At 37.5% G+C, this 27924-nt stretch overlaps 1 protein-coding gene across 1 annotated transcript in view; it reads left to right on the top strand.

Annotated features, from left to right (window-relative positions):
• The window catches only part of WDPCP (WD repeat containing planar cell polarity effector), a 153477-nt gene that overhangs the window by 89886 nt on the left and 35667 nt on the right, over nucleotides 1-27924 (top strand). The window contains 2 exon segments of the mRNA XM_030447531.1: nucleotides 14635-14698; nucleotides 20449-20551. Of these exon segments, the coding sequence (XP_030303391.1) occupies nucleotides 14635-14698; nucleotides 20449-20551 (167 nt within the window).

Genomic DNA, 27924 nt, shown 5'->3' with positions numbered 1-27924 from the left:
GGGAAGGAGAAGCATGAGACAAGAAATTGGGGATGAAGGGATGGGGCAGGGATGGGGACATAGAGTGTCCTGCAAAAGGGCAGAGTGGAAGTACAGTGGGGAGAAGAAAGTGGGGATGTGTGTGGTGGGCTACAGGGGACACCAAACATGTAAGGGATGATGGACAGGGAAGGGTGGAGTCTTTCATACAAGATTAAAACACATAAATGCTTCTAGATCTAAATCTGAAAAATGTTCATATAAACAAATGTTTTCAACCCCCTCTCCAGCTTCCTTTGAATGCCCCACCAATCTGCCTTAAGCCTTTTCTAGAAGGACCCACTTTCGGGAGAGGAATAATTCATTCTACATGCTGAGACAATCTTTGACCTGCCTGCTGAGCCTGCCAAAAAGGTGCCAGTCATTGTACTTTTTAAGATGTGAGTGTCTGCATTTACCAGAATTGAGAAATACAGTTACCTTTTCAGAAAGGCTATCCTCACCTAGTAATAATCATGTGCCAGTGATTTTAATCTTTACTGTAGGCTGAAGGATTGTATATCCAGTTGCAAATAACTGGAGACATCCATTTTCACTTTATCAGTGAGATTGAAGGCTAACTATTTTTCTACCATCAAGGAGATCAGTTTCTAGAAAATGCTGAATGCTGTGACGGTAGCGTCCTTCCTTTAGGTATCAGGCATTTTTAGAAAGAAGATGCTCCATCATTACTTGCAGTATTGCAAATATAGGTTAGAAAATGATGCTGCAACCTGAGATCACACAAGGAACACTGACAGCATGATTGAAATGGGTCACTACTAGAGGGAAGAAAAATGCCATGCGACATATTTGGCATCGCCTTGTTATTTGTACCCATTGTTGTTAAAGCTAAGTTCTTAAAGTTGCATACAATGCAACATCTTTGGCTTCCACAAAAATAGAAGCTCAGATCTTTGCAGGTGTAGGCCCTGAATGTAGAATATGGGGTACATCAATATAAAAAATTAAAATTAAAGGCCTCTTAATAATATGCCAGGGATCCATTCCAACAGTATTTATGGAATGAATAATTATTTTAACTTTAAATTCTTATCTGTAATTAAAAAATACAGGAACTGAATTACAAGTATAGAAATATATCTTAGGTGTTCCTCGCCACTTGAGTAGCACTCTGGTACTTTATTGTGATGTCACTGCTTATAATAATACAATGCATTATATCATTATGTAAAATACTGAGCAGAGGTGGATTTATTAGGAAGCCTTGGGTAGCTGTAACCTTCCTGCCCCCACCCTTTCTGCTGAGCACTGCTTACTAAGTGTATTTGTGTAATGCAGGAGTGGCTGCACAACCTCCTGCCTCTGTATAACAGCCTCATCTAGCCGTGTACAGAACATGGAATGGGATGGAATACTTCTTCACTTGTTAACTACAGCATCTCTGACTCATGGCTTTGCTTCACTCTGATCCAGCAGTTGTAAATTGTCCTTGTCATATTTTCTAATGCATGAAATTATCTTGCTTGTTTGACACACATGCATGGGCACAAACACATGCCTGCTCTGTTTTGCACAAGTTTTTCTGTCTCAGACAGTGAGAAAATAACACAGCATGAGCTGAAGGTAAAGGCTGGGCTGGAAAATAAAGTCTGAGTTGTTGAATTAGAATGCAGCCACAGCTCTGTGTTTCTGCAGTGCCCTTTCCTCCTTTGAAATTCTGGTTTTGTGAATATGCATTAGAATCTTTTTGATTTTTTTTTTTAACATGGAAAACCACTAAGATTCAAAATCATTTGGACTTTTCCATCTGATAATTCTATTAGGAAAATGTAATTTTTTTTCCATAGTTCATATGTTTCCCCACAAAGCTATGTTGTAAACAACAGTGTATTTGCTTCTTTCAAGAGCAAAATGCATCTCTGATCACATTCACTGGTAGAATTTTGGTTGGGTTAATGAAAGATTCTCCTCTGTCTGAATCCAAAAGTGAAAACCTCCACCATGTTTTTATTGTTACCTTTGCAGATCTCAGAAGTTTTGTGTTCCCTTCACAGTGTTCAATGTAAGATGCTACTGGTTGAATGCGAAGAAAAATTTTGCTACATGTTGGGCAGCACATTCACAAGGTGGTATTGCCTGTACATGCAGAACTTGATAGAGCTCCTCTGTAAACAAACACTCATAAAAGAGATGAGAAAGTTGATGGTCATTAGCATCAGGGGAGATCTGCTTCCAGCCAGTACTGATTTTTATGAATCACTTCACTATTCAAGTGTTCTGGAGTGTACTGCTGCACTACCTGACATGATGCCTTGACACAGTCAGTTACCACTTAAGTCCAAGACAGCCTTTGAAAAGTGAAAATGAAGCTCTTTTGCCCTGCAGGTACATCACTTATGCAGTACTAACTACCTCTAGGTAAGCAGGTTCCTGTATCACTACACTGCAATCTGCAAAGTAGATATTCACTGTGAGTATTCCATCCTAAATAGGACTCAAAATCAAAGGTGAGAAAATGCCTTAGCTCCATAGGAATAGTTCCCAATCCCATCTACTGCCAGCTGTGTGGAACTGAGGGACAGAGTGAGCAAAGAGCTTTTATGATCCTTTTTAAGAGCACCCTAAAAGTAGAATCTATAATTATATTGGTACAGTGTGTTGCAAAATATGTATAAACATTAATGATGACATGATTCAGGACTAACAATGTCTTTTATATTTGTAAGGTAACCTATTAGGCATTAAATTATGCCTTCAGATAAAATGACCACTGTTGTCAGCCAGGTTCTCTATGGTGGCCACATGAACAGAATTCATCTCTATGGGAGTAAGTTCAGTAGTAGCATTCTAACTAAAGTAGCACCTTCTGGAGAGGACTTTGAAGAGTCATTTTTTGTCATCTTGTGAAAACGATCAAAACCAAAGGTTTTCATATTACCATGACATTGATAAATGAGAATTTCAATTGCTATGATGGAACTGCACATGAAAAGATTCCCCTGGTCATGCTTCTTGACCTGTTTTAGAAGCAAGAAATAAAGACACCTATTTAATGGAACTAGATTATTTTTGCAGTTAAAGAGGATAGTATCTCAGGAAAAGTTTAGAATATCTTTGCTTCAGTCCTATGTTGCTAATGATTTTTTCCTTGAACCAGCTCCACAACAATTTTCCATTTCAGTCAGATGCTTTGATGCCACAAGAATGGCTCCAGGATTTAACTCTCTAATGGTGGTTACAATGTAAGAAGTATTGAGCAAAATACTGGGGGGGGGGAGGGGAAAACGAATGACATGACATAATTTCTTGAGGATAAAATCCCATGAAGATAAAGTCCAAGAAATCTCTTGTCAGAAATTTGGGCAAGATTTTCTGCTGGACCTAATGGGAGACATTGCTTGGAGCATGGGAAAAATCACCCCTCTCACATGCTTAAAGCAGTCCCAGAGCTAATGTACTGTGGAGCCATTTTCCACAGCCACCAACATGGTTTTTTGGTGGCCCAGAGTGTCACAAGTCCTCCAGTTCTCTGCTACTTCCCCACCCATGGGACTGCACTAGAAAAAGCAAACACAGAATTGCTATGCTGGACTAATGTTCTTTGTGCCAAGGCTATTCCCACATGCTGGTTAATCTGACTTTGATATTGCTACTTTTAGAAGCTGAGCCCACTCAGAGACCATTGTTTTGTTTTGTTGTGTAACTGATAATCTGCCCTCATAAGGTGGCTTTTTCCTGCTGTGCCAGCTGTGCAATTCCCCTGGGATCTGAGCAGCTTTGGGCATCCATCAAGTGCAGAAATAATGCAAATATACTATAGTAATGGAAAAACTCAAAAATAAGTTCTAAACACCACATCTCCACCCTTGTGCAGCTACAATAAGTCAGCTTCAATTTTTCTTTGGAGGTCATTGGTTACTCCCTCCCCATCAACTCTACCCAGTCACTAAAGGTATTTACTTCTGGATTTACTCTCAAAAATCTCTTCCTGATATCCTGAACGAGAACCTAAAGTCAGGATGTTGGGTTTTGTTTTGTTTTTTCTCTTGCAGTCTTTACCAAGTATCTTTACCAAGATATTTTTAATCTGTTCATCCTCAGTGTCTTCCTGGGCCCTACCATTACACTGCACTTCTCTGTATATGGACCATATGACAATATTCTGTCTTCAGCTCATCAGCACAGAACTGAACATGGCTTGGCAATCATTAATCCATTTGTTACGGGCAAAAAAATTGTTTGTTTTCGTCCCTAAAGAGCTTTCTTTTTCTGACTTTTCTCCCACTTCCATCCAGTACCCTTCAGGAAGAGCTAGCTGAACAGTCAGGCAGCTCCTTTTTATGGTTCTTCAGAAGAGCCTGCTAAGGAAAGAATACCATAAGTAAAATAAAGGATAAAGGTCAGCAATAGTCAATTGTTCAATAACTGGATGTAGTGTCTTGGGGTTGCACCTCACCTCTCCTGACTTAATGTAGAAGTCCTACAAGCTCATCTGGGCTTTCTCAGTAGTTAGTATAAAAATCTGGGCACCCAAAGGCTGAGTAATCCCATTGAAGGGAGATGTCTTAAGATAAGCATGAAGAATCAAATGTCAGTGCCTATCCCTATCAATTACCCATGAGGGGAACCTACCTGACTAGCTTTAATTAGCCATGTAAAGGTGAGCTGTTTGAAGATAAATGGAATGATTTGCACTGTAAATGTCTAGTTCCTTTATCACATTATTACTGGCCAGTTAACAGAAAGATCTTAGATGCTCAGATATGATTTCTGTAATAGGAGAGGAGAGGCACAAAGAGTAGCAACAATATATGAAGAAAGATTTCTAGAAAGACTCAAAAAGCAAATAGGCTTGCAGATATCTTAAAAAAAAAATTTGTCCAGTTGGACAGGATGTTTCTTAGTTTACACTGGTAAGTGTTGAAGTATCAGTAGATACGATAGAGAGATAAACAGTAATATATGATGGTTCATCCAGAATTTCTAAAGGTATTCAAGCATAAAATTGCTGAAGTATGGTTCAGTATTGTGGTCTGTAGCCTCTTATTTAGAATGTCTATAGAACCTGAGGACAGGAACATGGTAAGCATGATGTCAGTTTTCAGAACAGTTTGCAGTGACTTTGAAGATCTTCAGCCCTCTAAGTCCAACCTCTGTACTAGTGAAATGAGTTGAAAGCATGTTAAAAAAATTGTGGACAGTCAGAAAAATATATTCTGTTGAAGGACAGTGAGAAGGATTTCTGTAAAGGCAAGTCATGTCTCAAAACACTGAGTTCTTTGATGTCAGCAAGGATGTCAGTAATGGATACCCAGGAACTACTGGTGAAAGTCTGAGCACCAAAGATGTTTTTGGAAGATCTCACACCAAAATGTCTTAAAGAAACTAAGCTACCACAGCATAGGAGGGAAGGTCTCCTTTCATAGATTAGTAATTAAATAAAAGGTAAGAAAAAGAGTAAGAGTAAATGGACAATTGTCAATGGAGGTCAGCAGCAGAAATTATAAGTATAGAAACTCTGTACTCATAAGTAGCCTTGTAAAGGAGAAAATAATAAGGTGCCAGCATTTGCTAATGATACCAACTTATTAAGATTAGTAAAGACAGGGCCTGCTGTGAAGAACAGCAAAAGGGCCTCAGAGGACTCAGTGACATAAAGTCAAAATTGAAGATGAAGTTAAATGAAAATAAATTCAAAGTGAAGCACACGGTGGGAAGTTACTCATAACTACAAGTACAGAATGATGGAGTCAAAGCTCACCAATATTCTGGAAGAATGATTTTGAGTCCCATAAGCTGCAAAAGGATATAGTAGAACTAAAAAGCTTTAAGAAGGACAGAAAGGATGATTAAAGGCATGAAACAGCTTTAATGAAATGAGTGTCTAAATAGACTAGAACTTCAACTTAAAGAAGAGGCAACTGAGATAGAGATCTATGAAACTGTTTTAAAGAGAAGGAGGAGAGTAAATGACTGCTCACTGCTGCTTCTAATACAAAAACTAGGGGTCATCAAGTGAAACCAGCACCTGACAGTTTCCAAATACAGTCATCCTTCCTGTAACATATAATTAAAATATGAAGCTCCTTACTACAGGATGTTTCAATGATAAAATTTTATATGAGTTTAAAGGCAAGGTTTAGGGAAGAGAAATTCACTGACAAATATCAACAAAGAAACCACCACTTCCTTAGCGAATCCCTGAACCACAAATTGTCAGACTGGGCGACTACTTAGGGAAGTATCACTATATGCTTGCCCTGTTCTTATATTCTTTCCTAGATACCTAGCTGTTGGCAAGGTGTTGGTTAGGTGTACCTTGGGTCTGAGGAAATGATCATTCTTAGTTTTTTGTCCTTATAGCTGACACTGTGCAGAAATAACAAAGAATACTCGTTAGGTTTGGGTTTGCTCCCTCAAAAATGGGCCAAAATTCATATGAGCAAAGTTCGCAAGAATTTCTTGGCTGGCTTTCCTGTGGCTGTATTTGCTGTAATGATGTTCTTTTGTGAGGGAATTTTGTGAGCATTACCACGGTATTATTTTATATTTATAATTATTTTATTCATTATTTTATAATGAAGAAATAATATAGATTATTGACAAATCTGTATATAAAAATTAAATATACTGTAATGGGCCTGTAACTCAACAAGTAGTGGCCCTGCACCATGACTTTGTAATCAGATATTTATCTTTAGGCAGCCAGGTTTAGAAAATGCTGAACTAGTATATTTTCTCTGAGAAGTCTTTGCACTAAAAATATGCATCTTATCCAATGTCAGGCTTGAGGGAGAATTGGCCCTATACCTCATGGAAAGTCAGGGAGGAAAAGGGCCTGCTCATCTTAACTTTAATACCAAATTTCCATCTCCTGTGGTTTGAAATAGCAGAGATATCACTACATATACAATAGGGATTTATTATAGAGGCAGCAACTCATCCTTAACCATAGCAATGATACTGGGCTGCTGTTACAGAGCTGTCTTTAGTGTGTAGACATGCTGATATGTTTGCTCAATAAAATCGAGCTTTGAAGACATATTGTTGAGTTTACATGATCACCAGAGTGAGAGGAATAAAGCTGGAAAAGAAGAAAAGCAGAGGTGAATTGCTGGAATAAAGACTAGGATTTAACAGACAGGGTTGAGTAAAATAAATGTGAAACAACAGGTGTCACTCACTCTTATCAGCATTTTTAATTAACATCTGTTCTTAGCCCCAGAGTACTTTGAAGAGTGTGTTGGAGAGTGTCTGTATTTTAAGATAAAAATAGACTACCGAGAAGTTGCTAAGTAGTAAAAGGTTAGGGGAACAGAGAGTTTGGGGATAGGGGGAGGCTAGGTTGTCTAGGTGGGTGTTCATCGCAGCTTAGAGAGACCCGAACCCACTATGATAGAATTGCAGGGTAGGGAAATATTGCTATGACAATCCAAAACATTCTTCTGAAGGAAAATTAGTGTGAAAAAGGGAACTACAGAGTGTGGGAAATCCAAAGGAAGTACACATTACAGAAGAGAAAAGACTGAATCTAGTTTAAGAAGAAACAAACCATCATGGTTTCAGTTTTTGTAATAGTTTAGAATAGTAACAAAGTGTTGTTCTTCAGACTTTCATAGCACTGACTGTTGAGACTCGGAGCACTTGACAGACATGAATGAATGATGCTACACAGTAGAAAAACATTCTCGTTACTTCTAAGAGTCATCCTCCTCAGTGGCTAACCTCATTCTCCAGGACTCCAGGCTAATGTGATTAACCAACATTGCACAGGAAGTGTGTGACATCAGTGTTCATAGAGTCAGAATCTGGTAACTAATAATTCTTTGGTTTATGCAGAAGACAGGTCTATAGTTTTAAACAGGTGCTATTCTATAGTTAATCTAGCAAAGATCAATAGATAAATGAGGAAGCTTTCTTATAGCTAAAACTACTCCATTTTCCAGAGCATTTCATACATCTAGACTATTTCTTACTAAATCTGTATTTTGTAAGTTCAAATGGTGCCTTCTTACTAAACTACTTAGTTGAGAAGCAACAGCTTTCCTTTGAACATAGTCTATTCTGAGAAGTACATATTTTAAACTGAAACTAGAGTCATTTGTAGTATTTCACACAGGAATACATTTAGGTTTCCTAGAGCAGAATATTATCCTAGAAAATAGGATTCGTGTAGTAAGATTTTTTTTTTTTCTTTTTTTTTGCAGTTTGGAAGCATCTTCAAGACTCACAGCCAGTTACAAATCCCTCAAGGGCTTTCTCTGCCCAGGGAGTCATACTGTCTGGCTTCCCTTATTAGCTTTCTCTTTCCTCCTATTTTTTTAATTTGGTTAGTTTGTTTGTTTCCTTCCTTCATACCAGAGGGTATTCTTTGATGTGAAGGGCATTTGGTACTATGCTGAACAATCTATAAAGTTATAGATGGACTTCCTTTAGCTCAGAGATATGTAATTTGACAATGTAGTTCAAGTAACAGATTTTGGGTGAATTGAGATATTTGTTCCCATTTGAAATTTTTATGTTGTTACTCACTTTTTCTTGCAATGTGTTTGTTTATGACCTTTAAAAGGTTCCATAAGGGATTTATTTTTAAACAAGTCAATCAGGCCCCAAATCCAGCATTTCACTTAACATGCCTATATTTAGGGCCAACAGAAAATTATAGGTCATAAACTCATACATTAATGCTTTGCTAAATTTGGGCCTGAAGGGATGTATAGCTTATACCTGGTCAACCTTCAGAGCTTCTGCATCTAAAATACAATTTAGAAGATTATCCCCTTGACTCACATACATACAGACCCAGTGGCTGTTTCTCCTTTGGTGTGATCTTTATCACTTAGTACAAGAACATCTTAGGAGGCAACAAGGCTGTGGATCCCCCTCGGAGTTTTGTGGATCCTGTTCAGAATAGCTCAGAGTTGCAGAAGGTTGGCAAAATAATACCTCTAGCATGCCAGAGGTCATAAATTACCAATGCACCCATTGATTCTTCTGTCAGTTCCCTGCTAACTCTGAGAATTACCAAAGAATCTCAACCAACTTTACGGAGAGTAGTAGCCTCAGCAATAAACAAATACCTACCAGTTCTGTGAAAATCAGCAACCAGTGAGGATTAACCAAGATGCAGGTAATCATCTCCACCTCAAAAAGGTGCAGCAGAAGTTCAGCAGGTACATGTTTTGGTGATGGAGACGTGCACGAACACCAAGCACAGTCTATGTTGGCTCTTGCTCAAACCATTGTTGAGAGGGAGCTGAGTATTCCCTGCTGGGAGAAAGAGCTTGTGTTGGCAGGGCACAGAGGGAACAGGTGGAGTTACTGTGCTGAGGCCTGTGTAGAAGGAAGGATAGGAAACTAATCAACAGTACTCTTCCCTGCTCACAGAGTGCTTCTTTTTGAAAAACAGCAGTTATGGTTTTCTGATTCTTATACATGTAACTTCTGGCATGCCTTTGCACATGCATTGGTGTTGAAATAATCTAGCTGCAGTAAACTAATACCCAGCACTGAACTGATTTTTGCCAAAGGAGATCAGTAGTACCAAGGATAGCCTGTTTTCCAAATTTGTTATCCAAAAAAATAATATGAAAGTATCAAGTAAATGGAAAAGTTATGAGACCAAGTCCCTCAAATCATGTGTTTCTTTGACTTATTTTTCAGGTGAAAGATTACATAGTGATCAAAGTCTTTGGAATCTGCTGAAATTTTACTTTAAAATATTTCCTTGAAGATCAATTGAATATAAGGGTTTTAAGTTAAAGTATGCGATGAAGTGACAGCGTCTGTACCTGACTCTGTTACGCATCAGGATTTTTCATGTGAAATAAGTAAGACTTCAAGACCTGGGACGAGGGGTTTTAAATGGGCTCTGAAGCTGTATTCTGAAATACAGCTATATGTCTAAATCAGTACTGTTCAACAATTGGTTGAAAACCTATCTGTCCCAATGACATCAACCACTTGGCAACCTCCCGACGCACATTTTATATGCTTTAACCTGATAATCTCTAATTATTCTGGTTTATAATTCCACTGAAACGAGGTGCAGAGTCATTTTACAGACATGATTCTTTATTTTAATATTGCCTAATTCAAAAGGAAAATATTTCAGATAATAACATTTTTTGAGGGAAAAAAAAGCGTGAAAACCATTTCTGTTCCAAAAATTGCTGATATGAGAACTTAAGGGAAACAGCTCCTTTTATGAATAATTATTATTATTGTGTTTAAGAAATGGGCAAGATGCCTAGAAATTGAATGAAAGAACGAGCTATTAAATTGAAATATTAAATGAAATAACTGAATTAAAAGTGATCGTGTAAACCCTGCACTAAATGTTGGGAGCTGTAGCTGATTGCACACATTTTCATCATCTGTTTTGTATGCTTAAATACAATTGCTTGATGCAAGTAAACACTTGATTGATATTCTGAATACTTTAAAATCTGCATATGCATCACAGAATACTGAACAATTAAAACTTAATTTCAGTGTAGTTTGATTACATGTAAATTATTTCAATATTCATTTTTTCCTGTTCTGTTCTCTCAGTGCATATTTAATATTCACTTTTTGAATGCCTATCACCCTTGATTGGACTGTGAGATGAGGATGACTCTGAAATGTCTTCCATTAAAAAGGATTGCCTTATAAACATTATTTGTGCTCTTCCCCTGCAGATTACTTTCTAAATGTTGTGTACCTTTATTGAAGACAAGGAAAAAAAACCTGCTGCATCCCTCCTTTATCAGCCCAACACAAGGAATATGCTTACATGGTTGATGGGCATGTCTAAGAAGGCTTGTTGGTTGTAACTAGTCCCTAAAGAAATGTTTCCACCTTTTTTTGCACTATATTTCTCTCTTGCTTGCATGAGTTCTCACTACCTTCCCTTCCTCCTCCCTTCACATAATTTCTTTTTATGGTTCCTGGACTTGTTGTGACATATTTTAATATTATAGCTAAATGTTTTCTGGAGAGATTCCTTTTCTCTTCTCCATAGGCTGTAATCCCTGCACCTCTACAGTGTTTAAGATCACTCTCTTTTGCTAACATCCAACAGGAGGGATCTCTGGACATTTGATTCCCTTTTTATTTATGTCAGTAAAAAGAATAGCCTCTCTGAAAGTTAATAGATAAGAGTATATTTTTTATTGTTTATGTTTTATATAAAAATAAATTGCCTTCCTGGCATCTGTTCAGTTAAGCCACATTCTCAAAATGTCTGGATTCTTCTCTGGCTTACCATTCTTGACACTCATGACTCTTGTCAACTCACTCACATTTGCCCTTTGTTTCTTTGTCCATACAACAGACATACCAATACACATCTAAAATTGTTTTAGGATGCATAGAATGATTGCATACGTGTATGTAGCAGTAGTATTATATGAGAATCTGAACTTAATGTCATATGTGCTACACAGATTGCAAGGCAATGTTTTTCTGTTCTATGTAGTTAATCAGAGTTTGAGAGTATTCATTTTGAAGGTCGTATTTGACCAAACAAGTTGACTGAACTTCATGGTTTACAGGCAGGTTTTTTTTCTCTCTTTTTGAAGAGACATGTAAGTCTTGGTTGGTGGGGTTACTGTGAAGCAAGAAATAGGTAACAAAGTGGAGAGAGGGGTAGGGAGACATTCACTGCAAGACCAATAACCTGTAGATGCCATTTTAGAAAGCAAACTTGTCATTTGTAGCACAAGAACCAAAGGGAAGGTGTTTTGCTTGGGGTTTATTTGGTTTGTTTAAGGAGCTGATGAAGTGTAAGTAAAGTGTGCTGGCAATAGCAAGAGGTTTTCCCATGTCTTGTCCCATGTCTTGTCTCGTGCTGCACAGGACTCTCTGTAATTGCTTCTGTAGAATAAAACCAACGCAACTTCCATGCCAAAGAGACTCAAAATAGCAAGTATCTTCTAGTAAGGGTGGTTTTAAAATAACTGGATGTTTTTGAGTTATTCAGTACTGTTTTTCTAAGCCACGCAAACATGTCTCTCCTATTTGAAACCTTAAAGTTATTTTAAAGCAATTCCATTTCTAATAATTTATGAAGTATCTGTGATAGTTACTCCCATCTCTTTTGTTCTGCAAAGATGCATTTCATGGATAGTCTTTTTTTCCCCCTGTTTTTTTCCCCTCAGTACAGACCTGAAAAGAATGAGCTTACTTCACAGTTTTATGAATGGGGCCATAATGAGACTGAATTATGTGATGTTGATTAAAGAAAAAAAAAAGAAATATTTGTGAAAAACTAGAGCATTAATGCCATGTTCTGTTCTTCAGCTCAATCAAATGAAAAAGTTACTTTATATTTTTTGTGGCAGGCATTTTTGTCTTGGCTAAAGCAAATGTCATTCAAATAGTCTGCATAGTTAAAATTTTGGAAAAACAGAATAATGAAGCAGACATTCTTTTTAACTAGTCGTAGATCCAGTTTCTGTTTGGTTTCCAATTTCCCCTCTAAGAATGTATATTTAATCTCTAATTGAAAAATGTTCTGGAAAAAAGATATACATGATAGCTCTTTGAGTTACACATATTTTAACATGTACTTATTTGTCTTAATTAAAGCTTAGCTTCAGAAGCAGCATTACAACACAATGTATTTTAATGGAAAATCCTTCATAGAAAGCGTGTTGATAAGCTTCAGATACATAGATGTGCATGATAAAATCGTGGTGCACTGCCTGTTCCCCAGCATTCAAGAGGTTAAAGCAACTTCATCTCGTCTCCTCCCTCAAACAGGTTCCGTGAGGAGGGCTGGAAATTAGTGCTTGGAAGACACAGCAGGGTTATTAGCTTTAGGGAGGAAAGTATTCCCTACTCCATCTCTTAGGAACCTCACCTGGAGAGTGCATTTCCTTTTCTACTTGAGCTAACATATTATGCCTTCTCGTCATGGATGTTATTCCTTGAGGAAAAGTCCTTGCTGGCTTTATCTCACAATCTGCTGAATCATTCCAAGTGTTCTGTAGAGGAGAAGAGAGCAATGAGGCTGTAGCAAGAGAGATGCAGAAAACAATTTAGGCTTTGGCCAGGGACATAGCCACAGTACAGGACATCTTATGGGACTCCTTCACCCACTGAGGGGAAGGAGGATTCCCATGCTTCCCCTCTGATCACACTGGCCTGAAGAAGAACATTGGCCACTAAGATACCATCAAGGTATAGAATTGTATAAATACTGGCATCCACATGATGTTGTTGGACAAAATTCTTTGGGCAGGCACTGAGAAATCACACTGCTTTTTCCATGTTGGTGCAGAGTAGTTATCTCCTTCCTAAACTTCAAGCATCTACAACTGATCTACTGCTATAAATGGTAATGGCTGTAAAGGAGGAAACTTTACCACAATGGGAAAAATACAGAAATCATTCTATAAGGAATCAATCTTCTGCTTCACAACTGAAACAAAATTCTTTTTTGTTTTGCATATCTAAAAATAATCACCAAATCTGTTTTTGTAGTTATTTTTAAACAGTTTAGAACACTCAGTAGAAGAAAACATGTACAAGTAGAATCACTTTCTCTCAGTACAGATGGACTGTCACATAGTGGTTACCTACATCTAGTATAAATAAGGTATTAGTCCAGTGCAGAATTTCTCACTGTGTTTAGCATTTGTCATTGCAATGTTGTAAATATTCTCAGATGGATGGATGGATGGATGGATTGTTTCCTTCTGCTTCTGTGAAGTTCCCAAGGATTGCAAACGAGGATATATGCAGACTTTCACAGTATCTTCATCCCATGGAAGTACTTGCTGTAATTGCCAGGAGATGATGTAGGGTCTCTGAGTAGGAAGAGGTGGCAGTCTGTATAATAACAAAAAGAAGGAGCTGTTGTTCAGCAAGCTCTCAACCTGGCAAAGTAATGGTCTCCATGTGCCATGGCACAGCCCTCCTGGAAATGGTAAAGGTGAAGTTCCACATCTGCACTGCTCCCTTACTACTCTACTGCATCTTTAGGTGATAGGCATGTGGTACTGTCTAGAGCACATTTAGAGGTCATTTTGCCATTTGGATTTTGTGCTTTTTTCCCTTTGTTTTACCTTATTGACATAACATTCTTCACCAGAGGATCATCAGAAAACTCTCAGGAGTCTGTGCTAATATGGGGCTGAGGGAATTAATAGGCAAACCTTTTTGAGACCCTGGGGATTCATGACTGTTTAGCACAAATTGACTGGACTATCAGCTTCAGAGAGCTATACTGAAGACAAAACTCAATGCAAAATTCTACAAGGACCTCTGAAGTATTATGAGATTTGAAATTAGCTTTTTCTGTAGGGCATTTTGAGGTTTATGCTAGTCTTATTGGAGGTGGCATTTATCTATGTTATGTTTGGTATTGTTCAAAGGATCAATTTGTTATGATTTACAGTACCTTCGGCTCCCTTCAGATTCAACTAGATCTGATGGACTCAGTGCTGAACATAACACTTGCTGAAGGTTTTAAACAACTAAGGTTAAGGGTAGTCACTCTCCTACCTCCTAGTTCTGCAATCTGAATATGAGTGTATGAAGTTTTCCCAGTGAAGATTTGGCATCAGTTTTGATGAGACTTGAGGAACTTCATCTACCCATTAACAAGGCTTGATGTGGCTCTTAAATTGTAGTCAGCAAGTGACATGTGCCTTTCTCTTGCAGGTATCAAAGATTTGAAAAAGCATTTCTGTTAGCTGTTGACATAGGTGCTCGGGACCTGTTTATGGTGAGTAATTTCTGGAGACAGGGGCTGTTGTCAGGATGTTAGTTGTCAGCTTTTGTGCATGCTAAAATGGATCTGTGTCATTTGCAGTCTTAGCCACATACTGAAGAGGGAACTATTCTACCTGGCTTGCCCTTTGCCATCGTGAATCTCATCAACAGCAATAGAGTATCTTTAGAGTCATTGACATTTTCTCTAGCATGGCCTAAAGGCTATTCTTTATTTTCCAGGAATGAATGTATATGTTTTTGAACTTTCCCCTTCTTCATCTGTCCTGTTGTGGGTGAATGTCATCTTTCACTCTAATAAGCTTATAAGTTTCTAATCCGTTCCTTTAAGAAGTGCAGCTGCTGAGTCCTGGACACAAGAGCAGGCCATATCCTGGGGATCCTGAATGCTCTTAGTTTGTCTCTTCGGGTTTAGTGAGAAGTGACAAATTATGAACGCTTCTACAGGTACTTTTAAAACAACAAAGCTCAGCAGCATCAACCCAATGGTTTTTACATTTCATGCACTCTCTGCCCCCTCCCATTTAATTAGCTACAAAAGTAAAATTAACCAGTTCTTAAAAGGTCCTCTGTGTGAGCTCTGCAGGAGGCTCTTGTTTTATAAGATCTTGCACCACAATGTCACAGTGAGGTCAGATGGACAAAGCCAATCGTGCTTTCCTAGTCTCTCAGCATGTTGCTGCTCCACAGCTGATTTCATTGTTTTCAAAGAAACAATAGGAAAAGGGCTTGTTGAAAAAAAGGCCCTTTGAGTGATTCGTTTGCTTGACTCCTTTGCATAATGAAGACATTCTGTTGTTTAAATTAAGCTTTGACACTAGATGTTAATATCATTTATCCCATTAAGTCACTTGCCCTGCTAGTTTGATCTTGATATTTAAATTGTATGTTAAATTACACAATTAAATCCTGCCTTTATGGGTTATGAAAATTCCCTTCTAATTATATAAAAAGTTGTGTGAACCTTTTGATGTTTCTTTCACGGCTCTAATCATCTAGCTTGTTCCATCTAATTAGAAAGATGTGAATACTGTGATAAACTTTTCTAAGTACGCATGAAAAGAATATGATGGAAACATCAGACTTTTAGGAAATTCATTACGTGATTTATGTTTACTCTTCTTGACATTTTCTTTTTTTTAGCTTATTTTTCTTTTATTGGATGTAACTTCTTCAATGTAAATTTTATACTTAGTTAAGCTAAGCATTGCTGCAGCCACATTTAAGATTCAGACTGTTACACGTCTGTAGCAGGTTACAGCTTTTTCTCTGGTGCCCTCCCACCATACACATAATAAAGTCTCCCCAGGTAATTTCAGCCATTCTGACAGAACAAATGACCCAACATTTGGCTGGTTGTTTTAAGGGTCTTCTCTCATACAACTGAGAGCATCTCCTACATGATCTTTTTCTCTTTCCTTCCCTCCTCTAACAGCAGGGCTTAGGGAGTACCTCTGTCACAGGGTGAAGAATACCACTGTTGGTTCAAGAGATGAGTGCAAAACTGCTAGCAAATGGTAACATGTCCTCCTCTCAACAAAAAAGTTCTCTAGCTTTCTTCAAGAGGAGTTTCAATGTTCACAGAGAAATTGTCTCCATCCTTTCCTGCTCTTCTTTCTTCTCTCCTTCCTCTCTGAACACCTCCTCTCTATTTCCCATCTGACTGATGCTCTTAAACATATATTTCCACAGTTTCTCCTGGATTACATGACTGTGAGATCAAAACCAGTTCTATTTTGTCCTCATTCTGCATGCATTACCTTTGCATTTCCTCATAGTTTCCCCTAACTAATGCAACAAGCAACACACACAGCTGCCTCTTCAAATCCTTTGTTTACTTGCTGCCTCCTCGGGGGAAATGTCCTTTTGCTAATTCATCTCTTAAGTATGGTATTAATGAACAAACTTTACACTAAACTAACAATGGCATTGCTGCAAGACTGCAAAGTACAGGACTCAAGAAGTTTAAAAGTGCATAGGTCATAAAAAGCATTTATTTGTGCCACAGTAATTTCTAGGGTATTTGGCTTTGTTGCTCTAAATACTGTGTCAAAATTAGATAACCCTTTCCCGGAAAGCTTAAAGTGCTTCTAGGTATTAGTAAAGCAATGCTATTGCTAAGAAAGGTTTGTGCATCCTTCACTTCTGCTTAACACTAAATAATTTGTATGTATTGTTTATATAGGTCAAAATGCAATTAATAACATACAGCTTGACTTTACCTATATTTAAAGCATTTATAATTATGTGCAGTGTGAATAACTAATATATAGGTCAGTTATTTGTACTGTTGTTTTACAGACCGACCAAATCCATTTAGGAATGGATTTGGCTCCAGGTGGCTCTAAGAGTCACGCCATCTTATTCCCAGGTAATTGAATGGGATTTCGAGAAGAAATAGTAGACTTTAGAAAGATATCTGATGACATAAGGAAAATGAGAAAGAAAAAAGTTATTTACTAAAGGGGAAGGAACAAAATAGGAAAGAATAGAAAGGAGCAGATATGGCAGAGGCTGAGGAAATCCAAACATTAAATACTCATCTTCTGAGGCTTCTAAGGAAATATTCTGTTTCTTAGAGAGTTTATCCTGAGCATTGTTTTCCCTAAACAGGGCTCTGTAGCATTCCTACAATTTGTCTTGAGATTGCAAAGAAGTTTGAGAAAATGCTGAGGGTTAATTTCTTTCACAGAAAAAAAAAAACAAAAAACTTTAAAAAGTTAGTCCGATAGCTATAGCGTCACTTATATGATGCCATAACAAGACACATCCACTGCTGGGCCTCACCATAAGCTTTACCCTCACGTCACATCTAAGTCCATCAATTATTATCATCTCCTACAAAGTTCAATAAAAAAGTAAAACTGAAAAGAAGATAATATCATGAACAACAGCTACATTTATTGGACAGTGACTGATCCAATCTGTGACAGAAAAGATCAAGTAATAGAAGGGTTGTTAGCTTGAAATCCTTTTGTAGCATGCTTCAGATCTCAGCTGCTGAAAATTCAAAAGGCCATCCCACGTACCAAAGGTAGCAAAGAAAAAAAAAAAAAAAAAGGAAAAAAAAATCAAGCAAAAGACACTTTAATAAAACTGTCAGATCTTGGGTGATACACTGATGAGGAAAGTGCATGTTTCCAAGAAACGCTGGAATTTTGCCCAGAAATATCCTATAGACAAATGCACATCAGTGTTTCAAATGACTTTTGCTCACTAAGGGCCAGCTCTGTGAGTCATAAAGATGAGGGTAAAAAGGAAGTAGTCCAAAAAGTAATCAAACTGTTAAATGATGAAATACAGCCCTTTCAGCAAACTCCTACTAAGTGGAGGAAAATTGCTTTTATTGTCACCATTGTTTTTGAGAAAGAAATGATCTTTGGACTGATAAATTCTTACATAATTGCGTTAAAAATCTGTAATAAATATTCAGCTAATTTAATTCCTTTTTTTTCTGTCATTCAGTAAGGCACCTTATAATCTGATGTTTCTTCAATCTCTTTTATTTATTTTCTAATTTTATTCTACTCATAGAGCTATAAATTCTTAAAACAAATCCAATTTTGCTGGCTTATTTCAATGAGCAAAGCCTAAATTTGATCTGAAATAAAGACATTTTATACCTGTAATCTTTTCTTTAAGCTTGTTTAGAGATAGAGACAAGAGCTATGTTTTGTTTTGTTTTAATTCTTTATGATGTCTAAGTTGAGGAAGCACAAGGAAAGCCACCTACGAGCCTACTGCTGTATCTTTATTTCATACATGGCCTCTATTAGTTAGCAAGTGGTATGTAGCATCTTTATTTCTTTACTAGAAACTGAAAATGTGGGCGAAAAACCGATCTGAAAGTGACAAATGTTTTGATACACACAGCCTCCGAACTGGAGGAATTTTGTAATTTTCTGCAGTTGTTTCCATCCCCTCCCTGAGTTTGTTATTTTAAATTGTATTGAAGTAAACAATACTTCTGTTCATTTAAACTACAAAAAGACAGTCATTAAGCATGGTCAAAATGTATTTTAAATTAGCAAACACAATCTGCTTATACATTAAAATCTTTATAAGTTCAGACTTGTTCAAGAGCCCTTGGGTTTTCTATTGTTATCTAAATAAGCTGACAATATCTACTGTTTAATCTTCATAGAAATCATATCTCCTTACTCAGGCCCTTTTTTCCTGACAGCCGTCTTAGACCTACAAAGAGAGGAAGTACAGAGTTCGCAACAAGTTCGTAACTCATTACTTTGCTCCAAGATGCTTGCACATTTTTTAAGTCTCACCTGTGACTGTAGTTAGAAAGTATTGTCCTCTCCTGCTGACTGTTGGGATCCTGCAAACCAGTGCCAGATTTTCCTGCCAGTTTTTCGTTCTAAGCTTCTGTAACATTCTCCGTTTGCTTCTTATTTTTGTTTTGATTTTTCTCTTGTTTGTAGTGAATGTGGGGATAATCAAAGCAGCATCTTTTGCTTCTAACATTGTTACTCCCAATTTTTTCATCCGGCTTCTCTTCCTAGAGTAAGGTCACGTTTTCCTGTAAGAGGATCTGTCATATTGTTGAAGCTGGCTGTAAACTCACACTGAGAGGGACAGTTTAACCTGAAATCTTCTGCATTAGTGAGATTATAGTTGGTTTTATGGTATGAAGAGGTCAATATTTCTGAAAATACTCCTTTACCGTTTGATTTTCTGCATGAAGATAGATTGCGGGAAAAATAGCCAGGACTGACTTAAATCTTTGGATACCAAGTGGCCTCTTCAGCAAAGCAGGGAAAATAAACTTTATTTTCCTTGCTTCCTATTTCTCAGTGCATGGACAGAGCAGTCTATGACCATGATGCCAAAGGAGAAAGGCGTTAATTTTCTCTTTATTAATGGTCAAGGATGAAACTTTACTTCAGGGGCCAAAACCAAGAGCAGTGAAACTGTAATTTGTCAGCGGGACTATATTCTCCCACAAATGGTGCTTCATTGCTTCATGTAATACAAGTAGTTTTCACCTCAAAGGTAAACACAAAAGAAAAAGCCTTGCAATTCAGCATGTGTAGTGATAAGCCACTGCTGCAGCCCTCTGATTTTTGACCCTAGACTAAGGGCTACATCCAGAGTATTGCCAACTATTTATGGCAGGCAACAAGAGTTTTGGAAAGCCACTTGTGGTTCGAGTGACTCAGGAATCATGTTACTCGTGTGGGTGTTAAAACCATTGAGCAACCATTGTTGCTCTTATTACCTCCACTACAGCACAAGGAGTACCACCATCACCTTACTGAAAGAACAGTAACATGACAATATCCAAGCAATAATTAGTCCTAGAAGAGCTTTACCCCAAAACTCATGTCCTAGGTGGAAGGCTTAACACCTTACAAATAGGATCTGCCAGTCAGAAAAGTTTCAGTACTTCAGATCTGGTTTACACAGAACCATCTCCTATCAACTCTCTTTTAATTCATGTTGCACCAAGAGATGTTACCTTAAAATGAGACAGATTAGTTTCTTTCATACACTGAGGCAATAGCTTCAATTTTATCAGTGCATGATTGGTCAGTGTTTTATTCATTGCCAACAGCACAAGTAGGATAATAAATTTGCATTGGAAGGGAATTAAAATGTAGTGGCAGGTTCATCAGTTGCATCAGTGTTTGTGATCTAAATAATAAAAGAATCTCTTTCTTTTAAAATCCCTTTTGTTGCTCCTATGAGATTAATTTTAAATTAATCTTTTTCTTTTCTCTTTTATTTCCAAAGGACATCCATTACCTTGCACTAGATAAGGGTGAATTGGCACTAGCTGAAGTGGCAAAGAAAAAGGCTAATGACATTGATGCAGAATCAATAACTACTAGAATTGGTAAGAATTAAGGGTGTTTAAAAAGTCTTTTTTTTTTTAAATCAATACTTGTCCTTTACAACACCGTGTTATATTTGTAGGGGAGGGATTGTTTCAATTGCATTGTTTGTTTTGAAGCGAGACAGTATTTTTATTCATAACTAAAGACAGAGGCTTATAAAAATAACATAACTTTGCCTTTCAGTACCCATGAGGAATGTGTCAATGTAATAACTACAAAACAGAAAAACGCTTTTACTATGGCTACATAGAAAAGTTCAGTCTATGCAAAGTGAACTAAGTGTAGGGGCTGAATCTGAAAATCTTAGCTCAGTGTTAAATCTTAACCAGTGTTAAAGGCCTGTTATGGAGATTTCATTCACATCTCAATATTTGCTCATGCACTCTGTGGCAGGAACTGGAGTTACACCGGGAACGCTTTGGCAGCATTCAGTTGAAACATTTACTGATGGGCTCAGATTCTGGCTTTGAAGTAATATTTTTGCATGCAATGGGATTATTGCTGTTCTATAAGGAATACCAATGCAAATCTATAAGAAATGCAGAGAGGCGGCATGTGCATTTATGTGGCTGTTTCTATACATTGTATAGATCCATGGCTTTCAAGGCTATGCAATAGAGTATCACTTCCTTTCCTCTCCAGCAGAGCAGAAATCAAGCAGTGCCTCTCCTATACTCTTAAGTTACTTTGAGCGTTTTTTGCACCACAGCCATGCTTTTGAATAAGCTCTTTCACCACACAGATTGCCAAAACTGACATTCATTTAGGTCATCTGTTTCTGGGCACTCTTTAAAGTGTACAGATACATTTCCCTTGCTTTCTCTTCTTTTACTGCATAGGTAGTTGTCCTCTGCACTTAATATAACTACGGTACCTAAGATTTGTATCTGATCATTATCTATCTTGTTACACCTAATCCAGGAAACTTAAGCCTTAGCTTGTGCCTTCCTTTAATTCCTTGCCAACTAATATTATTACAAGATTTCTGAAGTTAGGCTTTTTTTAGGTTTACTGAGAGCCTTAGATAATATTATAGGCATAGATACAAAAAGAGGGATAGGCTGGGGTGATCCCAAACGACTTACTTGCATATCAGATGACATGTGTCAGTACAATTCAGTTGCAAAAGTACAAGCACGCAGTCTTCCCCTACTTCAGAGTAGTCCTACAGTTACCTCTGTAACTCCCCATAAGCATAAATTATTAAAAGTCATTTAATATAATAAAGTCTTTAAAGTGTTCTTATTTGCTGAATAATTAACTATCAGAATGATTTAAAATACTTTCCAGTGCCCCTGGGACAAACTGTAACTGCAATTCAGTCTATAGACAGTAATGGATTTGCATCCAATTCATTTTATATGAAAGTAAACAGGAGTCTCCCATGAGTTTGTTTCACTGCAGCCTGTATCCCACCTTAATTGTGTGAAATCTCAGCCACAGGTTTTGTTTTATTATACTTTATTCCAATGTACATTCTTGATGATGTTTTTATTTCATAAATTGTTGTTAGAGAAAAAAAGATGTAATGAAGCATGAACTTTGTGTGGACCTGGTGAAAACAAAAGATAGTGTTTATATGTAAATTACTGTATTTATTTAACATTTTGAGAGAGGGAGAAAAACTCATGCCAGAGCAAGAAGCTTTCAAATGAGGTTTCAAACAAGTCTTTGTCCCCTAACCATCTTGTAAGCCCAGTCTTCTTCATCTAGTCCCTGCTCTCTGGGGCTTTCAGCTACTCAGGTCACCAATGGTCACGCTTCTCAGATCAAACCCCAGGCTTCTGGAGCACACACTTCAGGTATCCACAAGAAAGCAGCAACTTAAGCAAACAGAAGCAACAGGGTACAACCAGTGCTATTGATCCCAAGTTGTACTGAACACCTCCCTAGATAATATCTGGCCTCTCCACACTTTATTTCATATGCATATTTGGTCCTAAACAATATAAACATGAACCATTCTCATATGTCAGCATCTGATGATATTTCCTGAGCTAGCCTGTCCCCAAAGCTCAGCTCAGCACTGTTTGAAAATAACATGAGTTAGTGCTTCTGGCTGATTCCCAACCCCTTGAGAGTGCTCCATCTTGTCCCAGATATACTTAATTTGTTAAGCTATTTCTGTTTAGAGGGCTCACTTCAAACATACTATATTTCAAACTCTGAAATTTAGAAATGCTTCAAGTTCCTACAAATAATGTATAACAACAACATAATTTCAGCTGAAATTTATAGATGTCATCCATGGTTCTATGATCATTAGTAGATGCCTCATATAGATCAAGATTTGTGTCAAGATTAAACTAAAAATTGATTGATTATTTTTAAATTACCTGAATTTTGGCTTTTCTCAGTTCGTCACACAATTACTATTTTCTATACACTGTTTTGAAGAAGCTGTCCTCAAAGCTAAGACTATCTGGGTGCATGTGGTAAAAACACTTGTAGACCTTCAGATTGTAGTAGTTTGTTGAGAATATTGCTGAGCAAGATGAAGTATCAAGTGAGCTTGCTGCTAAAGTTTTGGCAGAATCAGACGCTTTGTTTAGATGATTAAAATCTTCTAAAGAAAATTATTCTCATAAAATTTTATGTTTGACAGCCTGTGAAAATGGATCTTGAGGCATAAGAAGATTGAAGTAATGGTACCGTACATCTCACAGACTGCATTAGCTGTCTCCTCTTTCCCCACTCCCATTTGATCAGCAGATCAGTGGCCATAGATACTGTGGTTCCCTTTGCCAAAGATTTTCTGTCGGAATTGTTTCTGTAGTAGACCTGCAAGTTCCTTAATGAGGTCAGGGAGTTCTCGTTAAGCCTTGCCTAAAATGTATGCCGTGCACCTCATTTCACTTGATTAAAACAGAGAGGACTTTCTTCAATATTAACAGTATTTATAGGTTACTAATAAATTCTGTTTATGGGTGTAACCTCATGTATATGCTCCTGGAACAAAATTGTCTGTGGTGGAAGAGTGTTCAGTGCTGTAAACTGTAGGTTGGTAATGTAAAACTTGAGTTGCAAAGAACTGGCATGGCACAGCCTGTTAGGAAATGCCATAACTAATAATGATCACAGAGGTGAAGAACTCAGCTTCTCAGACATCATTGCTCAATGAATATCCAAGTGAGAGCATATCTAGTCAGTGTCAGAAAGTTTCCGAAGGCCAACATCCAACAAATTACATTAGGACCTAGCAAGATGATTTTAACCTTCAAATCAATAGCTTTCACCCAAAAGGGATTCATGTTGTGACAGGACAGGTGACTGCTGCATAGTTGGAAGGCAGATTGGTAAACCTTGTTTTTCTATTTAGAATTAAATTCAGAATATTAGTAACACTATGTTTAGACAGCATCTCTAACAGTGATAATTTTAATAAAGACATCGATGTTGAGATAATTGAATTGTTCTGAAATGGTCGGTGGGACTGACTAGCATTTTGGTGGTTCAATAGCATCTCAAGAAAGTGCTTGAGGTTTTTCCTCTTAAAATAGAATTTTAAAACATTTCTGGAGTTATTCCATAATATTTGCAAGTGAGGTAGGAAATCTTAGCAGTTCTCAGAGAGGTCTAATTTCCCACACTGTTCATAAAGTGACATTCAAAATATAGGGGCCCTAAATGATTTACCTTACTGACAAGTCTCTAGTTTGAACCCCAAGAGGAGAATTTACTCATTTTACTTCTTAGTTCTGTGATAGTATTTTATATTGGGTGCCTTACATGTTCATTGTGATAAGAATGACATATGCTACAGTGTTTTGTCTTCCATACAGTATGTCTGAGAGACCAGTCTTGTCTTGCATTCAGTCTGCTACCTCCAAATCAGTTGTAATTTATTCAGATCTTTCTCTGTTCCTGGCAGCCCCAATGAACGAGCCTGCTTGCATTTCAAGACCATATTTAGAATTGTCTCTCTGTTTTTGTAACCTTCTCTGGCCCTGCATTAGTCTAGTTGGTAACATTTGTTTCTGTTGTGATCTAAGATGCCTCCTTTCATCTGTCCAGCAATAGACTCCTTCCTCTCCCTCATGTACCCTTTCTGATGCTGATGACAAAGCCTTCCTCGTTTCCTGCTCTTTTTTGGCATTTTCATCTTTCTCTTGCTATCAAGTATCAAATTATCTCAGAATCTTAGCCTTTTATTTCACAGCTTGGTTTTTATTTCACTGCATAGAACGTTTATGCTTAAAAGATATTATCCAATACACAGGTGAATGGCAATCTGGAAAGACTCTGGGAACATCTGCTTATGCTACAGTTTTTTGGAGCTCTGCTCCTGTCAGTGTAGGTGTTAGATCCCCTATTTATTTATTTAGACTTTCAGTTTAAGTCACTCAAAACCTCTGGAATCAAATTCTTTGCTTTTATTTTTCTAATAACGTGATTTCTCCCCTAGATTAAGTATGACTGGCAGTTAACCTATGTCAAGAAATTAAGTTTCCACAAGCACCTTTTTAATACTGTGCCACACAAGATGAGTGTCTTTGAAGATCCACAGTAATCTGAAATGGTTTAACTATGCTCATGAGTACACTCTTTTGCACATACCAAGCCACATTAATACAAGCATTTCATACAGAGCACACTAAAGACAATGACAAGATTTCCACCATCTTCATTTGACTTTCAGTGGAGATTTTAGCAAGTTCACATTAGTAGGTCTGGCATTACCAGAATTCTTTCCCTCTACAAAAAACATGACAGAGAGCATGGTCTGGAAAGATGCTCTACTTGATGTAGGCTGCTCAAGTCCCCTGGTTTCAAGTGAAGCTGGTGGCATCCAGCACTTTTGGCACAGAAGGAAGCCTGTTATGTGGTGGTAGTTCTGCATTTATGATCTGGCATACCTGTCTCATTGGGAGTGTAACAATATCTTCCCAGATAACTAAATGGATCTGCTGAATCTCCTTCTTTATTCTGATGTCTAGTTTATTGTTAATTACATTTTTAATTTTCCAACTAGAAATGATGATTTAACTTTTTTGAGAGGTTGAAGGCACTGATTGATCCCCTCCTTGTGTTCTTTTTGAGAAGTGGAGTTGTTTGTTTTACTTAAGGTCTATAGTAGTGCCAAACTATTTTTGGCTCCACCTCATCTCACCTCTCTGCTTGCTTGTGTCATGATGTCAGTTTTGATCTATACCTTCCCACTGCTAGACAGCTTTGCCTAAAGACATAATCCTCAGACCCTGATAATTATAAGTACATCAAAGGCTAGCTGGTTTGCTTAGCCGCAGAGGTCTACACAAAGATCTGTGTATATTCACTTGAAAGAGATTTATAGTTTTGTGTCAAGCTTTAGTATAATCATAGCATTCCATTTTTTACCTTCTTTATTGTGACATATTCTTGCCCACTACAGAACCAGATTTAAAAACCCCATTATATGCCTGAAACGAAGGCACTACTCTGTTTAATATTTTAATTTTAATGAGCCTCATATCTGTAATATCTCGTATCTTCAATCTCTGTCAGCAGTAAAATTTTGCCCTATTTCATATGAAAATGTCTTACCAAAAAGTCATAGATTAACCTTTTTTTGCTTTCATTTTAAATGATGTGTTGACAAGAAAAAATAAAAATTAGTAACTGGAAAAACCATATTTAGGGAGTTAAATTTTTTGTATCTGTTGCCACATACTATGACTGATTCATAAACAAAAAAAAAATACATCATTTCCAAATTCTGAAGATCTAAAGTTGTCTGTTTCTGATGTGTATTTATTCTACTAGCAATCAGGTTATTGCAAGGTATATGAGGTCTCTCATCTCAGATCTTTTCAGCGTATTTCCTTCTTATCCCTATAACCTCCAGCAAAGCTGATTCTCTAAAGTCAGAAAAGAATGATGACACTAATTAAAAAGTAAACAATGTATTTTCTGTGGCAACATATCAGGAAGTAAGTTACAAAAGTGCAAACAGTTCACAGATGTTCTTTGGGTAAGAATGGTACAAGATAAAGCATAGTTCAGCATAAAGGTTCTCAAAGGGATGCCCATTGCATGGCGTTGAAGTAAAACGAAGCAAGTTAGCACTCAAATATCCATTGACATTATAGCACAGAATTTAAGTATGAATTTGACTTCTCAGCATTGGCTCCATAGACTGCAGTAAATACAAATTAATAGCACATGTATTTAACATAACTGTTGAAACCAACTGTCAAAGATCTCGATGCATGGAAAGTGTCTTTACAGGGAGACTAAATGAATACCTTTCTGGGAAACAGGTTTTAGCCAAATACAGTTTATGCATTAGTCACAAGTTTTTCTGGCTCAATGTAGGATACCTGGATGAAATTTAATGGCCTCTAATTCACTGTAGGTCAAACTAGATGATTTATACTGTATCATTATAGTATAATATTCATATGTTCTGGATTCCAGTCTTGCCTACAGCTCTGTGAAAAAGCCCCTGGTAAATCTCCCATTAGCTTCAAAAGGCCCACATGTAGGCTAAAAGACTGCAGTTAAAAGCCACATAATGTATATTCACACATCTCATAGTATGCACGTGTGTGTGTGTATGAGTGGGTGTTATGTTTACACATACACAGCCAAAATCTGGCCAGCCATAAAAATAGCTCCAAATCTGAGCACAAGCACTAGATTAATTATTACGTATTTATATTTTGCTTCATGACATAAGCAGCCACAGACTTCGCTGCTGCTTTATTTTTCTTTTTTTCTGAAAGAACAATAAATAATCACAGCAGGAGGTGCTTTCATAATAGCTGTAGCTGGCAGGGAGCTGCGTATCTGTGTGTTCACAGTGTGTCTGGGGCGTGTTTGTCTCACACACCCTGGAGCCATCCTTGAACCTCTGGTTTTCTGATAGGGAATTCGCCAGTTGCATTTCTCCGCGCCGAAAAGATTTGGCAAACACATATTTGCATGGCAGTTGGTATGTGTTTTGTCCTGTTTGTTCTGCCTAACGTAACGTGATGTGACAGGCTGCAATTCATCACATCAGTGGCATGACAGCAGAGGAATGGGAAAAGGGGTATAATGGTGGGCTGATGCGAGGTGTCAATTTTAGCATTTGATTGTACTATTTCAACTTTTCAGTCTTTTTGTAATGGCCTCCTGAGAACTTACTACCAAATGTTCCCCGTGCAAGTGAGTTTCAAAAGTAGTGATCAGATACAGTGTGGTCAACACCAGGAGAAGACTGTAGGTTCCTGTGCTCAGAAGGACCAACTCCTGTAAACATCGTTCGTTGCACTTCTGCTTTCCAATCAAAGAGGCAAGCAGAAATGTTGAAATTAATTTATTTATTTATTGCCCCTGCTTTCACTAGTCCCCAGCCATGCCACAGGCCTTTAAGTGGCGATACCGTGGAATTGCCCGTGGCAAATTCAGA

This window comes from Calypte anna, chromosome 3 (genome assembly GCF_003957555.1).
Source record: "Calypte anna isolate BGI_N300 chromosome 3, bCalAnn1_v1.p, whole genome shotgun sequence".
Taxonomy (NCBI): domain Eukaryota; kingdom Metazoa; phylum Chordata; class Aves; order Apodiformes; family Trochilidae; genus Calypte; species Calypte anna.
This window is presented reverse-complemented; position numbering and strand designations above follow the sequence as displayed.